The sequence below is a fragment of the Pongo abelii genome, chromosome 10 (genome assembly GCF_028885655.2).
Source record: "Pongo abelii isolate AG06213 chromosome 10, NHGRI_mPonAbe1-v2.0_pri, whole genome shotgun sequence".
Taxonomy (NCBI): domain Eukaryota; kingdom Metazoa; phylum Chordata; class Mammalia; order Primates; family Hominidae; genus Pongo; species Pongo abelii.
This window is the reverse complement of record NC_071995.2, coordinates 107,414,360-107,430,377: the sequence shown is the minus strand read 5'-3', so window position 1 is coordinate 107,430,377 and position 16,018 is coordinate 107,414,360. Positions and strand designations below refer to the sequence as shown.

At 42.2% G+C, this 16,018-nt stretch overlaps 1 protein-coding gene across 3 annotated transcripts in view; it reads left to right on the top strand.

Moving 5' to 3' along the window:
• Positions 1-16,018, top strand: part of CORO1C (coronin 1C) — a 120,665-nt gene that overhangs the window by 61,623 nt on the left and 43,024 nt on the right. For all 3 annotated transcript variants that reach the window (XM_054527615.2, XM_024256559.3, XM_054527616.2), the window contains exon 2: positions 5,214-5,413. In XM_054527615.2, the coding sequence (XP_054383590.1) occupies positions 5,219-5,413 (195 nt within the window). In that variant the 5' untranslated portion in view covers positions 5,214-5,218. The remainder of the gene's footprint in view (positions 1-5,213; positions 5,414-16,018) is intronic.

The window sequence follows — 16,018 nt, the reverse complement described above, 5'->3', positions numbered from 1 at the left end:
TACTGAACTTACTAGTTCTTTTAGTGGATTCCTTAGGATTTTCTGTATATAAGATCATGTCTTCAGCACACAGAAATAGTTTTACTTCTTTCTTTCCAATCTGAATGTCTCTTACTCCTTTTTCTTGCCTAATTGCCTTGGCTGGAACCTGTACTACAATCCTGAATAGAAGTGGCAAGGGTGGACGAGCTCATCTTATTCTTGATCTCAGGGAGAAGGCATCTTTCGCCATTGAATATTGAGTTAGCTGTGGTATTTTCATGGATGCCCATTATCAGGTTGAGGAAATTCCCTTCTATTCCTAGTTTCTTGAGTGTTTTATCATGAAAGAGTATTTAATTTTGTCAAATGCTTTTTTTGTTTGTTTGTTTGATTCAGAGTCTCACTCTGTTGCCCAGACTGGAGTGTGGTGGCACTGTCTCGGCTTACTGCAACCTCTATCTCCCAGGTTCAAGCAATTCTCCTGCCTCTGCCTCCCGAGTAGCTGGGATTACAGGTGCCCATCACCATGCCTGGCTAACTTCTGTATTTTTAGTAGAGATGGGATTTCACCATGTTGCGCAAGCTGGTCTTGAACTCCTGATCTCAAGTGATCCCCCTGCCTCAGCATCCCAAAGTGTTGGGATTACAGGCATGAGCCACCGTGCCCAGCCTCAAATGCTTTTTCTGTGTCTGAGATAATTGTGTGATTTTTTTTTTCTTCTGTTGACATAATGTGTTACATTAATTGATTTTCAGATGTTGACCCAACCTCGCATTTCTAGGATAAATCCCACTTGATTGTGGTGTATAATTCTAATTCTTTTTCTGTGTTGCTTGATTTCGTTTGCTGGTATTGTTGAGGATTTTTTGCATCTGTATTCATAAGAGATATTGGTCTGTAATTTTCTTGAGATGTCTTTGTTTGGTTTTGGTATCAGGATAATACTGGCCTCATACAATTAGTTTGAAAGTGTTCCCTTCTTTATCTTTGGAAAAATTTGTGAGTACTTGGTATTTTTTAAATGTTTGATAGACTTTAGCAGTGAAGTCATCTGGGCCTGGGCTTTCTTGTCTGTGGTTGGTTTACATTCTTTTTTTTTTTTTTTTGAGACAGGGTCTTGCTCTGTCACCCAGGCTGGAGTGCAGTGGCATGATCTCCGCTCACTGCAACCTCTGCCTACCAGGTTCAAGCGATTCTTATGCCTCAGCCTCCCTAGTAGCTGGGACTCCTGGCTAAGTTTTGTATTTTTAGTAGAGACTGGGTTTCACCATGTTGCCTAAGCTGGTCTCGAACTCCTGACTTCAAGTGATCTGCCTTCCTCGGCCTCCCAAAGTGTGGGGATTACAGGCGTGAGCCACCATTCCCAGCCTACATTCTTATTACAGGTATCATTCCCTTCATTTTGTGGATGGGAAACTGAGGCTCAGAGAGGTTAAGTAATTTGCTAATATGTTGCAGAGCTCAGATTTGAATCCAAATTATCTTATGTCAGTTACTAGGATGACAATAGTAGCTAGTATTTATTGAGTGATTAATTTTGTGTATTTAACCATACAAGGTACTATTATAGCATAAGAATCTCCTGCCACCATCTCATCACCAATTGATCATTTAATGATCACTTCACCTTTATATGCATTGTACCCATTTTTGGATAGAGAATTTTACGCTTAATGGAGACTTAGTGACTTGCTGTACTGTACCACAGCCAGGAAGTAAATAGTACAGCTGTGCTTCTCACTTACGAGGCTGTCTGACTCTGGAGTTTGCTCTCTTAATTGCTATACTCTATTGTGTGCCTGGAGGGCCTGAGACATTCTGTGCAAGAAAAGCAGCTATGCCATATGTACACAGCTGAGCCCAGATCAGATTTGACCTTGGAAGTGAATGGGCTCACACTACCCTTCAAGCTCCACTTAGAGATGCCTGACTCAGCACAGCACTGCGGAAGCACTGGCTTTTCTTGCTCTGTAGCTAACATTCTACTCTGTGATTGTAGCAAAAGAGCTTTTATATCATTCTATCCACATGTATTTAGGACGAAAATAAGTATGCATAATATGGAAATAACTTTTTTTTTTTTTTGAAATGGAATCTTGCTGTGTCGCCCAGGCTGGAGTGCAGTGGCGCGATCTTGGCTCACTGAAGCCTCCGCCTACCAGGTTCAAGCAGTTCTCCTCCCTCAGCCTCCCGAGTAGCTGGGATTACAGGTGCCTGCTGCCACACCCAGCTAATTTTTATATTTTTAGTACAGATGGGGTTTCACCATGGCCAGGATGGTCTTGATCTCCTGACCTCGTGATCCGTCTCAGCTTCCCAAAGTGCTGGGATTACAGGTGTGAGCCACCGCGCCTGGTGGAAATCACTTTTTAAGGTAGTTTAGTATGTATGTCAGCCAGAAGATTTGTATAGTATCTTTCAGTGAAGACAAAGCATTTTACATATTTATATTAATCTTCATATTTTTATGAGGTTAGATGGTATCTGGCCTATTTGAGTGAAGAGGAAAAATTGTCTTTTTCAAGTGAGAGGCCTTCCTCAAATATCCATTCACATTTAAAAGTGAGGTTCTAAAAGCTGACCTTATGCCTGTGTGAGTGGAGGGGCACATTGAATGGTGGACCTCACTGAGGGCAGTGATATCTGATCTCTTGTGGGGTGGGGCAGGCGGTATCTTGGGAGACAGGAGGAACAAGGGGCTGGAGGCCCCACTGTATAGAACCAGGCTGTCCGTGAGGCACCTGTTCACACCTGTGCTGGGTGTCATCCAGTCCAGGGCCTGTAGTCAGGCCTCTCCTGGCTTCTGGGGAGAGGGCAGGCCAGTACCCTGGTTGTGCAACCCTGGACGGAGGGGATGTGGGTGTCCAGCTGCTCCTAATTCAGGCTTTCAGTCATTTTCTCTGCAGCCTCTCTCCCACATCCCTGTCTTTGGAGACACACAGTTTCTCCTTAGAGTGTTCTGGGGATTCACAGTGGGCCTTGATGTCCTTTTTGTGCGCTCCTCCTGAGACTCAGCTGAGTAGAGGACACTCACACTTCAGTTACACATGCACGACAGCTTTCCATCTTTGAAAGTTTATTGTCACATTTGCTCTCTTGTAGGCTCTTTTCCAGTCCTCTTGTCCTTTTATGTTTTTACCTGCTTTTATTTTTTTGCTTTCATTTTATTAGGATTTTAGGAAGGAGTGGAGATAAGTGCTGTTTGTGTTTCTTTTGTAAATTCTTCATATCCTTTGTCTAATTTTCTGTTGGGTTTTAATTATATGAATTTGTAAGAATGTTTTATTTATGAAGGATGTTAACTCTGACATGGTGCAATCCTTTTTTCTTCTACATTAGCTTACTTTTGAAACACTTGCTTGAAGATGCTGGTAGGGATTGCAGCTTCTATAACTTGTACAGATGGTTGCAGATGGTTGTGTGGGGAAGTGGAGCCCGAGACCAGCTGGCTGTATGTTGGCTTTTGTATAGATGTGCTTTCCTTTTGCTTTTCACCACCTCATGGAAGCTGTCTTATCTAACTCATGCTTGAGAAGTATTCATATTGATTCCAAAATGAAGGACCCTGGCCATGAATCATTTGCCATCTCCTCTACCAAAGACTCAAAATGTACGGCCCTGGTAGTCAGCTGGGACAGTCTGGCAGTAACAGCTGGGCTAAGGAACGTGGATGCTCAATTGCCTGCCAAGGGTCTCTTACTTCAGCCCAGCTACGTGCCCCTAGCATTGGAGAGAGGCCACTTTCACAAATGCCTTGGAAGGGTAAGAGACTCTGGCAAAAATAAATTCGTCTCTCTGCATTTAGCAGTGGGCTCAGGGCCATGAGGAAGGGAATTAGAGGAAAGGAATTAGCAACAGCCCACCATGTGTCTTGTCTGGCATGAGTGGACAGGTGTTAGCTCTCCTCTGTATATGAGGATCTGATTTTCAGCTGAGTTGTCGATGTTGAACCATGTTCCATTTCCACTTAGATTTTTATCCAGGCTCCTTCTATCTAACCAACATGAACAGAATGTCCTGCAGTAGCACATAGGAAAATTACATTGGGTGCAGTCTAGGAAATCTTAATCAGGGAGGGCCTGGTGATCCGAAAGCACAAAGCTTTCAGTGTCTATCAGATGATTTAGTCGAATTTGGAGTCTGAAATGACACATAAGGCAGCTTAGGAACCTAGCTCTGTGTCACCTCCCCTTCCCCTTCAGAGTCCCTGGTTTACTAAGGAAGTGGCTGTGGTGGATGATCAGCTCAGTGAAAACCCAGCCTGGTTTTGTTTCCCCCCCCACAATAGCCCCTGCATTTTTCCTTTCCTAGGTCCCAACTGCTGTATCACTCCAGGCCTTCCTCAAGTCTGGTTTACTGTCAAATAGCTTCCTAGCCCAGTACCTGGCTTTGAGCTTGTTCCTGTGTAAGCCATCCAGTGTGCTTCTGCCACATTTACTGTCATCCTAAACATCACTTTGATCACATTGCTTTCCATTTAAATACTTTTGCTCTGCTTTTCCCAGACCTGGCTCTTACCCGTTAGGCTGCTTTAGGCTGACTTTTTCTGTTTCTCACTGTGTACCACTTAGCACTAGGCGGTTTGGTGGTGAGTTGCTCTGATTATTACGTCTGTGTTAGAAGGAGATTAGAAGGCTTTTGAAGTCAAGGGTGATGGCTGTGTCTTTTGAATTCCTCCCATAGTTATTCTTGTTGAAACACTCTGGGGAATAGACATAATTCTCAGACAGCAGAGTGTTGATGTCTAGGGAAAATGTTTACAATCTGAAAAATTACCTTGGCAGGCTGAGGACAAAGCCACAAAATTGTAACTTGTTTTTCGGCTTTCTTCAGCCTCACCTCTACCAGAGAATTTCACTTTGGAGTTTTCTTATCTGTAAAAGGGGAAGGGTTGAAGTACATTGTCTGTCAGCTCCCACCCAACCCTGAAAGGCTAATTTTCTTTAATTCTTTCCCTTAATCTTTCCATTGAAATTAAAACTGATGAGCTGTTTCTGGATCTTGAATTAGGAATTTTTCATTTCTTTGTAATTCTTTCCCTGACGCATTTTGCAGTTGTCCCCGGGTATGTGCTGCTAAAAGAAATTTGGATTGCAATTTGGCTACTTTTTAGGAGAGCAGACAAAATGCCATACCATTCTGTTTTTCCTACTTGGAGCATTTCATTTGTAAAAGTAAAGCTTTCAGTTTGGTGCATAATTCTAACATAATTCTCACTCCTCCTTTGCAGACACGATGAGGCGAGTGGTACGACAGAGCAAGTTTCGGCATGTATTTGGGCAAGCGGTGAAAAATGACCAGTGCTATGATGACATCCGGGTTTCTCGTGTGACCTGGGATAGTTCCTTTTGTGCTGTCAATCCCAGATTTGTTGCCATAATCATAGAGGCAAGTGGGGGAGGAGCGTTCCTTGTCCTCCCTCTGCACAAGGTAGGTAATTTGATCTTCCATTCTGGTAGACACCCTCTGATAGTCTCCATACTTTTTCCTTAATAGATTGACAGTTCACTAAGAATTGTATTTGTGAAACCATTAGACTCTGATGTAATTGAGGTTAAGTTCCACACGCCTTACTAACCACATCAGTTTTTCTCTAACAGAGAATCATTAAATAGAATAGTGACCTCTGTTCTGGGAATGCCCTCTATGGATGAAAAAATTATTATAATGATGTTGTGAGCATGGGCAGGCATAGGAATTTTAAGATTTCATTCTTAATCATCTGCTTTTCACAAAAATTTTTCTTTTAGAGTGCAGTTTTAAAAATTGGCTTTTACTCCAAAGTAAAGTTTTAAAAACAGTTACATTTTCAAATGGGCAGAAATTTGTAAGATAATATTCTCTTTTTTTGAAGTCATAAGGATGAGCCCTTTTTCTTTTCTTTTCTTTTTTCCTTTTTTTTTTTTTTGAGTAGGAAATGGAACAAGAACTCAAGAAAATGTCCCCAATACAGATTTCAATTCTGGACAATAGTAAGTTTCAGCATAGGATTTAAACAGTGTTAACAAGTGGTAGAAATAAAGGATCTTTACTGGGAATGGTTCTATGTTTTCTTCAACTTCAGTGGGGTTCCAAGCCCTCCTCCTTCCTTTATCCTCCCAGAAAGCCTGCTCCAAGGTGGGAGATTAGATAGGAATTTTGTGCATTTGCTGACCAATCATGAATACTGCAGATCAAAATCTATTGTTACTTTATCAGCAAATCCCAGAATTGCAAATAATGAAGAAAAAAAGCTGTGAAGAGGGCCTAGAAACAGTTGTTTTCTAGTTAGAAAATGAGTTTGGTGAGTCCTGAGCTCCAATGATAAGGGCTCGGTGCTGGTGAGGATGCAGATGTTGAGTCGTATGACAGCTGTTTCCACTCTGCTGAAAACAGTGGGGGAAGTGGATCCCCGCTGTGTCTGAGCCCCTTATATTCAGGGTACATCTCATCACAATGGACCATGTGATTCTGAGAGTGGTTACAATAAAGTGAATTTCTGTCAAAGGGTTGTTTCCCATTGTATGTTGATGTTTTTTCCTTGGGAAAACTCTAATTGGGAAAATGTCCAATTCTCTTGGACTTTTGCTTCAGAGATGCTGGTGACTAATTTGTTTTATTATAACATCTAATTTTTACTTCAGTGGCCAGATAGATAACACAGTAGAACCATCTCCTAACCGAAGAAGGGAGATGGGTGCCTTTGGGGAACAAATTTGATGCGTGTTTTCAAATGTACCTTCTTATTGATGAAGATGAATCTTTTCATTAAGTTGAAAATTTATTTTTTATTTAGATACTTTTATTTCTGTTCAAAAAATTGTCGTTCAGTGGCAGATAAGCACACTACACTGTTATAAGTGTTCTTAATATGGTTTTGGAGTGGGGATTTGAACTCAAGGCCAGTTGCATTTGGTCTCCACATTGTTTTAGCTTATTCCTTCACCAAGAGCAAGGGGCATTTGGAAACTTGACATTTTACTGGTAGGCTTTATGGCAGCCAACTGAGAAGACAGCCATAGCTTGTTAGCTAAGGTCAGACACTGGAGCACCATGATTTGTTTTGGAGTTACGAGTTTTTATTTCCCCTTTTATAGACTGAGGGATAAATGTAAGACATTTTTTTTCCTTCAAAGAAATGGAACAAGCCAATTAAGAAGCACAAAATAGACATAATGAATGGCTAATCTTCCTCTGAATTCAGACATTTCCTTTCAACTTTCACATCCACAAAGGTTCTGTGAGTTCATCTTTGCTTTTATAGACCATGAGAAACTGAGTTTCACTTATCCCATTTGAGGGAGACCTGTATGCAGTGCCCCAGCTAACTGATCTTATGATTTGGTTTTTCCTTGCATTCAGTGACCTACACTTAATGAATATGTCCTCGTATTTCGTTCTTTAACCAGCATTATGGGAACTAGGATAGAATAGGCTGCTTTACAAATTGTCGTGTTTAGATGAGGTGTTGCTTTTTAGAGGAGCATCGAGGGTCTTTCCCAGGCTATAATACTGTCTGTGTAGCTTTGCTCCTTAAATACGAGTTTGTTTTAGAGGAGGTGACATTGGTATAAGCTAAGCCCTGTGGCAGCCATTGGAAATAAGATCAATACTTGGGTTTCTATAATTGATAGGTTCATGTGTACTATGTGAGATTTTTGTGTATTAAAGTGTGTGTATTTAGCTCTTAGCGTCAGTGTGGCATAGAGGAAAGATCACAAATCTGGGAATTGATGAGCTGTGGAGTTCAGTCCTGGCTTACTCACTGACTTGTAGTGGGACGTGGATGTGTCTCTTTATCCTTCCGCTCCTCTGTTTCTCTCTCTGTAACATAAGCAGCTGTGTATAAAAGTTATTTTCTGGCCGGGCACAGTGGCCCATGCCTGTAATCCCAGCACTTTGGGAGGCCGAGGCAGGTGGATCACCTGAGGTCAGGAGTTCGAGACCAGCCTGGGCAACATGGTGAAACCTCGTCTCTACTAAAAATACAAAAATTAGCCAGGCGTGGTGGTGCACACCTGTAGTCCCAGCTACTTAGGAGGCTGAGGCAGGAGAATCCCTTGAACCCAGGAGGCGGAGGTTGCAGTGAGCTGAGATCATGCCACTGCACTCCAGCCTGGACTACAGAGCGAGACTCCGTCTCAAAAAGAAAAAAAAGTTATTTTCTGCCTTGGAAATTCTAGATCATGTCAGAAATGCTTCTCACCTTCCATGGTTCTCAGCTATGAAGTGATTTCCAGTGCAGTTGGTGTGTACTCAAAATTCAGCAAAGAAAACACTTTTGTTCCGTTTTTGTCCCCCTAATTCAATGTATAACTTTGGCAAGTAGATGCCTTTTTACTCCTGGCTGCTTTTTCACTAAGGCAAAGCTGAGCCCAGCAAAGAGGAGTGGTCCTGTGGTCCCTCATGACAGTCATGTGCCTAGGTAGTTCTCAGTAGGATCTGCTGTGGCAGGGCTTGGCCCATGAGCCCTGGAGCATCAGGTGACACTTGCCTTTCTTTTCTTCTAAGTTGCTGTTCCTGCCTGAGATGCTGGCTGGTTACCAGGCATCAGTAGCTGGTAGAAAATAGAACCATCTTCCATGTTATCAGAAAACCTACATTTCTTTATGGGGCTGACTGCCTTCTTGATGTCTACCTTATAATTTTGGTATAGTCATGAATATTTGAATAATGGTTATACATTTTACAGTTGATATTTGATTGTTTACACAGTATGAGTGAGTCTTCATATATGATTAGTTGGTTTGATTGTCTATAAGCTGAGTACCTGCTGTGTGCCAGCATCTGTGCCCTTCAGGAGCCCTTGTGTCTAAGAAAGCATCCTAGCAGATTGCTGGTACTGAGGTGTTTGTCTCCTCGTTAGAAGTACAGCCTCGAAGAAGAAATATGATGGGGACTCCAACTACATGGTGAACCCATTAATCCCTTTTCAGTACAGGGCTTTGTAATACTAGGGCTCTTTACCCTGGAAAAGAGACTCCTACAACTTTAGTGTCTTGGCAACTATGAAATGGTTTTATCATGAGGTGTTGCTTTGGTTTAAAGGCAAAGAAAAACTAAATTCCCAATTATAATATGAAGTTATGCTTGAAATCAAGATAGCAAGAAATGATGTTTAGATGTGTGTTAGGCTCCAAGACATGTTGATAGCAGCCTCGGATGATTTTAAACACGAATCTTAAAAGATGGGTATGGCTTTTAATAATTATCTCATGGGCTTCTGAGAATGTTTTCCCTTTTTTGTTTCTGGTTATAGACAGGCAGGTTAGTTTTGGTGATGCATTTGGGACTCTGTACATAATAATATTGAATATGTACACGTTGGAATTAAGGTGGATTATGACCCTTTCAGAAAGGCTCCCATTTGAAAACATGGTTTTCCATGAATTTCTTTTGAAAGCTATTTAGTGTCAGCAGTAAATAAGGCTTCTTATTGCAACCTCATGAGGCTTGTGGTTAGATTCTGGGAGAATGTAAAATAAGTTAGAAATAGTCTCTGTCTTCCAGGACTTAAAATCTGAAGTGAAAAGAGTAATAGGGATAAATACATCAAAGCACATGCATATACAAAGACACACACATATGCAGCAAGCAGCACACTTAAGAATGAATGTATGCTTATTTTAAGCATATGGTTTATGAGGTGTTTGTTAGGAAGGTTTTGTTAGGGAAAGTGGGATTTTTGAAGAGGTCACTGCCAGAGGAATATGGAAAGTCCTCAGTCCTGAGGTGGGGTGATTTAGATTAGCACACGTGATTCTCACTCTCTTTTGTAATGCTTCCATCAAGCTGTGGCTTGCGACTCTGCCATGACTCTTCAAGGTGTGGCTTAGCGCATTGACTTATTCTTTAGTCCTTCAAGTCTTGCTGAACATAAGTTGGCTTTGTGGTTTTGGCTATGAGGAATACTTTTTTTTCTTGCCACAGCTGCACAAGCTCTTGTCTCAAGAGCACACAGGTTTTCAGCCCTCTGTGTAATCTACCACGTTGGCATGAATAAGCCTTTCCTTTGTTGAGCAGCTACACTCGTGATGTAGATAGAACTGAGACATTCCCTCCCTATTGTGAACCATGGAGGCTCATACACACCAGTGTTTCTGGATAGATACACATACCCCCCCCACCACATACACACTTCATATCACAACAAGCCTGTAAATCCTGCCTTAAACAAGTAAGAGGGGGAGGAATCAGTAAGAATTATATGCTCTTGATCTCTTGACATTCTCTTGGATGGAGGATGCGAACTAGATGGCTCCTGTCTTCCCAAATTGCTTTCTTTCTCCCTTCCTTTCTTGAGTATTGTGAAGTACTGTGAAGCAACTTTGGTGAATTGGAATGATAGCTGATTTCACCCTCACAGAAACTACCTGAGACAAGAGCGCTGCTCTGGCCAGGATAGGATGGGTACGGCCAGGTCTCTGTTAGGTTTTTGGGTCATGATCTCTTCTTCTCTCCCATGAGCTCCTTTGTTGTAGCTGTGTGGTACTTTCTTATACGCAACTGTGTTTCTCCCATTTATTTTAGGATCTGTGTGTGGGAATATTTGGGATCTTGCTTTATTTACATCTGTGAACCATTTTTCAACTCATTTTGCAGTTTTTCATCTAGGGTTTCTTCTCCCCAGGCTGATACATAGCCAGTCTTCTAGATGCATAGGATTAAGAGCTCATTGCCTATAATAGCATATATTAGAGCATTAGGACTTTATTTCTTATAGAACCTAGGTTGATGAGGGCTGCTTTAGAATGTTTCTGTCATGTTTGTTGAGGAAGAGATCTTGATTCATTTCAGTCAGTATTCCACTAATGATGATACTTGGTGGTCTTTTCTTACTGTTCATTATCCAGCTCAGATGTTGCCTTTGATTATTTACTGAAACAGAGGAACTCATCCATTGGGTTCTCTTAGTTGCCTCTTCATACCACTGGTACCACAGCCTGCGTTATCACATTATTAAAATTATTATTCACTTAACGGAGGGAGTGGTTAGAATTATATGCTCTTGATCTCTTGACTCACTTGGATAGAGGATGCAAACTGGGTGGCTGTGTATATGGTAGCCTTTTGTGCAGTTTCTCCAAAAACTTGCCTTACTATATTGTGGTAGGTGGCCTCCCACACTGAATAGGGCTAGCCTGTGTAACCATAGGGTATGGTGGAATTGATGGAGTGTGAATTCTGAGACTAGGTCATAAAAGCCCACTGGCTTCTACTTTGTCTCTTTTGGAGCTGCCATGTTGTGAGGATACTCCAGCAGCCCTGTAGCAAGGTCCATAGGACCTCCTGACGACTGCCAGCACCACCTCAACCAGCCATGTGATGAGCCATCTGGAAAGTGGATCCTGCAGCCCTAGTCAAGCCATCAGGTGACTGCAGCCCTGGCTGACACTATCTCGTGAAAAACCCTGGGCCAGAGCCACCCAGATAAGCTGTTTTTGAATTCCTGATCCTTAGCAACTGTGTGAGTAATAAATGTTTATTGTTTTAATCAGCTGAATTTTAGGATAACTTGTTAATCAGCAGTTGATAACTAATACATATATTCTTAGACTGTATTACGTGACTCATAATGTTAGTTCACACAATTCATATATGAGTAATTCAGAGTGACCTAAAAGGCTTTCTGGTAGTTTTGAACACTATATTTCCACCTAGCCTTTAAGAAAAATCTACATAGAAATATAATATCTATATACATATAAACATTCTTAAGTCCTAAGTGAATAATTGAGGGATTCCTTTCAATAGCAAGAGAAAGTTATGTTATGTGGCTAGATTTTGTTATCCTGTATCCATGGTACCTTCATATAACCTAAAAAATGTGTTATAAGATCATAGTCATTATCTCGTACTTAACTTCAATTGTGTTATTAGTTTTTAGGAAATAATGTGCAATGTTAACATTGATGGGAATAAAGTGATGTTTTATTTTCTTCTTTATAATTATCTGCACTTAAAAATATTTTTTTACAATGAACTTATTACATATTGAGATTTTGAAAAATATTATCAGTCATATTACCAGAGTACATATAAAGAGCTAACTGTTGCTTAAATATTTGTGAAATTTAACACAGTACTTTAGAAAAATCATATTCATTCATTCACATACTCATTCCTTAGTGCCTGCATGTGCAGGGGCCTGTGGTGGGTTCTTGCTTTTTTTTTTTTTTTTTTTTTTTTTTTTTTGAGACAGTCTTGCTCTGTTCCCCAGGCTGGAGTGCAGTGGTGCGATCTTGACTCACTGCAGCCTCCACCTCCCAGGTTCAAGCAGTTCTCCTGCCTCAGCCTCATGAGTAGCTGGGACTACGGGTGCGTACCATCACGCCCGGCTAATTTTTATATTTTTAGTAGAGACAGAGTTTCACTGTGTTGGCCAGGCTGGTCTCGAACTCCTGATCCTCTTGCCTTGCCCTCCCAAAGTGGGATTACAGGCATGAGCCACCACACCTGGCTAGGTTCTTGCTTTTAAGAAGCTTCAACAACTGTGCTTGATCTCTCCAGGGGGGTGCTTTGTGCATGAAGTGCTTTAGCACTGGGGTGTGAGAGATCAGTTTCACCCTAGGCTTAGGAGGTAAGGAAGACATCACAGAGAAGGTTCAGTTTGAATTCAGGTTTTTTTTTCTCTGCGTACGAGCTAAAGATGAAACAGAAGAGGAGCCATCCCAACTTTTAAACTGTTAAGTTAGTAGAGGGGCTCTGTCCCCAGAAGGGCAAAGAAGTAGGTGGTAGGCACATTCCTCCTTCAGACTCCAGGATCTCTAGTTTAGGTGGATTTTTATAGTATTGCAGAAATAGAATGTTTGATTGGAAGGGAAACAAATCATTTATGCATAGTGTGAACTAACATTATGAGTCAAAAGAAGCTGAAGGATAGCTTTTTGGTAGAAAATCCTACATTTCTTGACCCTTTCTTTCACTTTCAGTGTGAATTTGGCAAAATTGGTATTTTCCTTGATTGTTACGGGGAAAAGAACTAGAATAAGCACTGTTTTATATTTTAGAATCATTGTTTTAACTAGATCAACACGGTGTCTTTCCTTTGTATCATCTTTAGGAGAAAGCAGTGACTTCTGTCACATTCATAGAAATGAGACTGCAGAATGTCAGCAGATCGTACATGGATAGTCCCCTTCATGAACAGTGTCTCCTTTTTTTCACTTGGTAGGGTGGGATCATTCCTCTGTTCTACAGTTGTAGAAATTGAAACTCAAATTGAGTAGTTGTCCAAGACTGTGAGGTTGTTTGTGGATTAGAACTTAGGTTGCTGAGTCCTTATTTGATTTGTACATGTATATTTTTATTAATTTTTTTTCTACTGAGTATGAACGAATTTTTTTTTTTTTTGAGGGGTGGGTATAGAATCTGTGGTCTAGCCAGGCGCGGTGGCTCACGCTTGTAATTCCAGCGCTTTGGGAGGCCGAGGCAGGTGGATCACCTGAGGTCAGGAGTTTGAGACCAGCCTGGCCAACATGGTGAAACCCTGTCTCTGCTAAAAATACAAAAATTATCTGGGCATGGTGGCACATGCCTGTTGTTGCAGCTAATTGGGAGGCTGAGACAGGAGAATGGCTTGAGCACAGGAGGCGGAGGTTGCAGTGAGCTGAGATCGCACCATTGCACTCCAGCCTGGGCGACAGAGCAAGACTCTGTCTCAAAAAAAAAAAAAAAAAAGAAACTGTGGTCTAATGGACACTGAATCCTTTGCATTCTTTCTCTGGGATTAGAGAGTTTAATAACAAAAACAGTAACTTGTCAGGGCTTTCATTCTGTCAGCTCAGAGAATTGTCTTAGGTTTGGAAAGTACTTGGTCTATACCATGCCTTGTGAGGACACAGTGACAGTGATGAAATCGCAGCAGTTCACATTTGTTGCGGGCTTCCTTTAAGTGCCAGGCGCCGTGCTGATAAGTGCCTTCTTTCATGGGCTACTTGAGAGGGAATGGCAGTCTCCTGACAGTGCTTTTCTGTGTGATCCACAGTCTCTGCCAGCACCTGCTGGATTTGCATTGGCTGCATGTCCGCCTTACTGTGCATTGCTGACAGGCAATTTCCATTTCTACACATTGCGGTACTCTGTTTTAGACAACAGTGGCAGTGCCGGTAGCCCTTCGTACAGATGTGGACATTTGGCACTTGGTAGCTTTGGTGTTAGGGGCAGAGGATTTTGTTCAGAGCCAGCCAGTGTCCTGACATGTCGTGGGATGCCCATTCACTGCCTCCTGAAATAGATTGTCTGATGCCTGGAGCACCTTCAACTGCCAAGTGTATGGGCCATGAAAAGCTGGGGGCAGGACTGGGAGGGGTGGAGGATGCAGGGGGAGGGCACCAGGTGCAGAACAATGACTTCCAAATTATGTCACGAGCTGCCAGCCACACGAGCGCGGCCTGGCCTCATTACCACATGAAGTGCCACAGAAGGGCCTTTTCATTTTCTCCTAGTGACTGTGTTTTCCACAGTTTTGCTGGGAGGGGTGGGGTGGGCACCCTGCTCACCCCCAGTTAACAATGGAGCACAGAGTCCTGGCAGAAGGAACTTCCCAATGTACCCCGGGGCTATTTTTGATGACAGTGAGTGGCTGTGACTCACTGAGTGTGTGCCCTGGCAGATGATGGTTTCCACCCCACCCCCTCCCCTGGAGATGAGCAGGCAGCCTTTGTGCGTTTTCTTGGCCAGCTTCTCCTGCTGCTGCAGTTCACTGATATGTCCACAGCAGCCGGCCCGCAGGCCTGACAGGGCTCTGACAGTGGTTTTTACCATATATGGCCATCAGAGCGCTGTGGCTGTCAGCCGGCCAGGATAATTTCCTTCCTTTGCTTTGATTGGCTGCACGGGTGGCTCAGAGAATGGTGGGATCTGGGAGTGTGTGGTGAAGAGAAGCCACTGAGTCAAGTGCAAAGAACGTTTAACTCTTTCCTGGGTTTGTGGAGTGTGACGGTCTGTGCTAAGCAGGCTGGCAATTGCTGCCAGCAGAAGCCCTCAGTGTGTAGACATGGTAACCCCAGTCTGGGAAAGCTGCTGTATCTCCGGTAAAGAAAGGTATCTAAATACACATTACTCTGAAATAAACTCAAGGTGTCATGAACACATTTCTGGAGTTACGGTTTTGCCCAGAAGCCACCTTAAAACCACATGTAGCAAATCATCTGCTCCTGCCAAGTTGAGTGTCTTTGCCAGTTGGGGGTGGGACCTGAGTTGAGTCTGGGGAAGACTGAGCTGAGAGGGCGTGTGGTGGGACACATGTCTGCTTTCTTGGAGGAACAGTGACTTGGGTTTCATTTCTGGCTGACTGAATTGAGTCTATACTGCAGTCCTCTTGTGTGAACTGACTAAGCCATGGAGCCCAAGGCATTAGCCCCCCCCACCCCCCAAAAAAAGTTGTAATATTTTTCTGTTTTTCATCTCCACTTCAAGGAGGGTGGATTGTCATTCTGAGGCCTGTGGATTAAACCAATACAGAGCTGCAATGGGAAGGGTTAGCCCTGGAGTTCTTCACCGTTCACAGAGGGTTTCAGTAGATCAATCTCCAGTGTCATTTGCTTACTACGAGGGCTTAGACAACCAGTTTCTCTATTTTCTGATTTGATATTGAATGCTTTAATTTCCCATATTGCATTTACACCTGTAGTTCTTTTGCTTTTCAGCTTTTGCTTTCTAGCTCAATTTTATTTTAACTAGATTCTACCTCATCTTGGGTTCCAAGTTTTTATTTGTTCTCAGCCCAGAAGCATCATATGGAATTACTTGTCTGCAATAATGAGCAGAAAGTATTAGGTTTTCACTTTATAAATTCTTTAAGTCAGGAAGTTAGGAAATACAGCTACTCTGGTTGCTATCGCATATTTGGGCAAGGTTGAGTAAGGAAATGTTAACTTTTCCGTGTTTTTGCTTTCTGATAATAAAATGTTTGTAGTTTTACAATAACTTCCCTCAAGTTCTTAATTGATTTTTTAAAATATGGTCTATTCAGTATTAAACCCAGTTTTTAGAGAGGATCTGTGATGCAAAAATTATTTGCTTGGCATTTTCACTTCTGTCCAAAAAGACTGC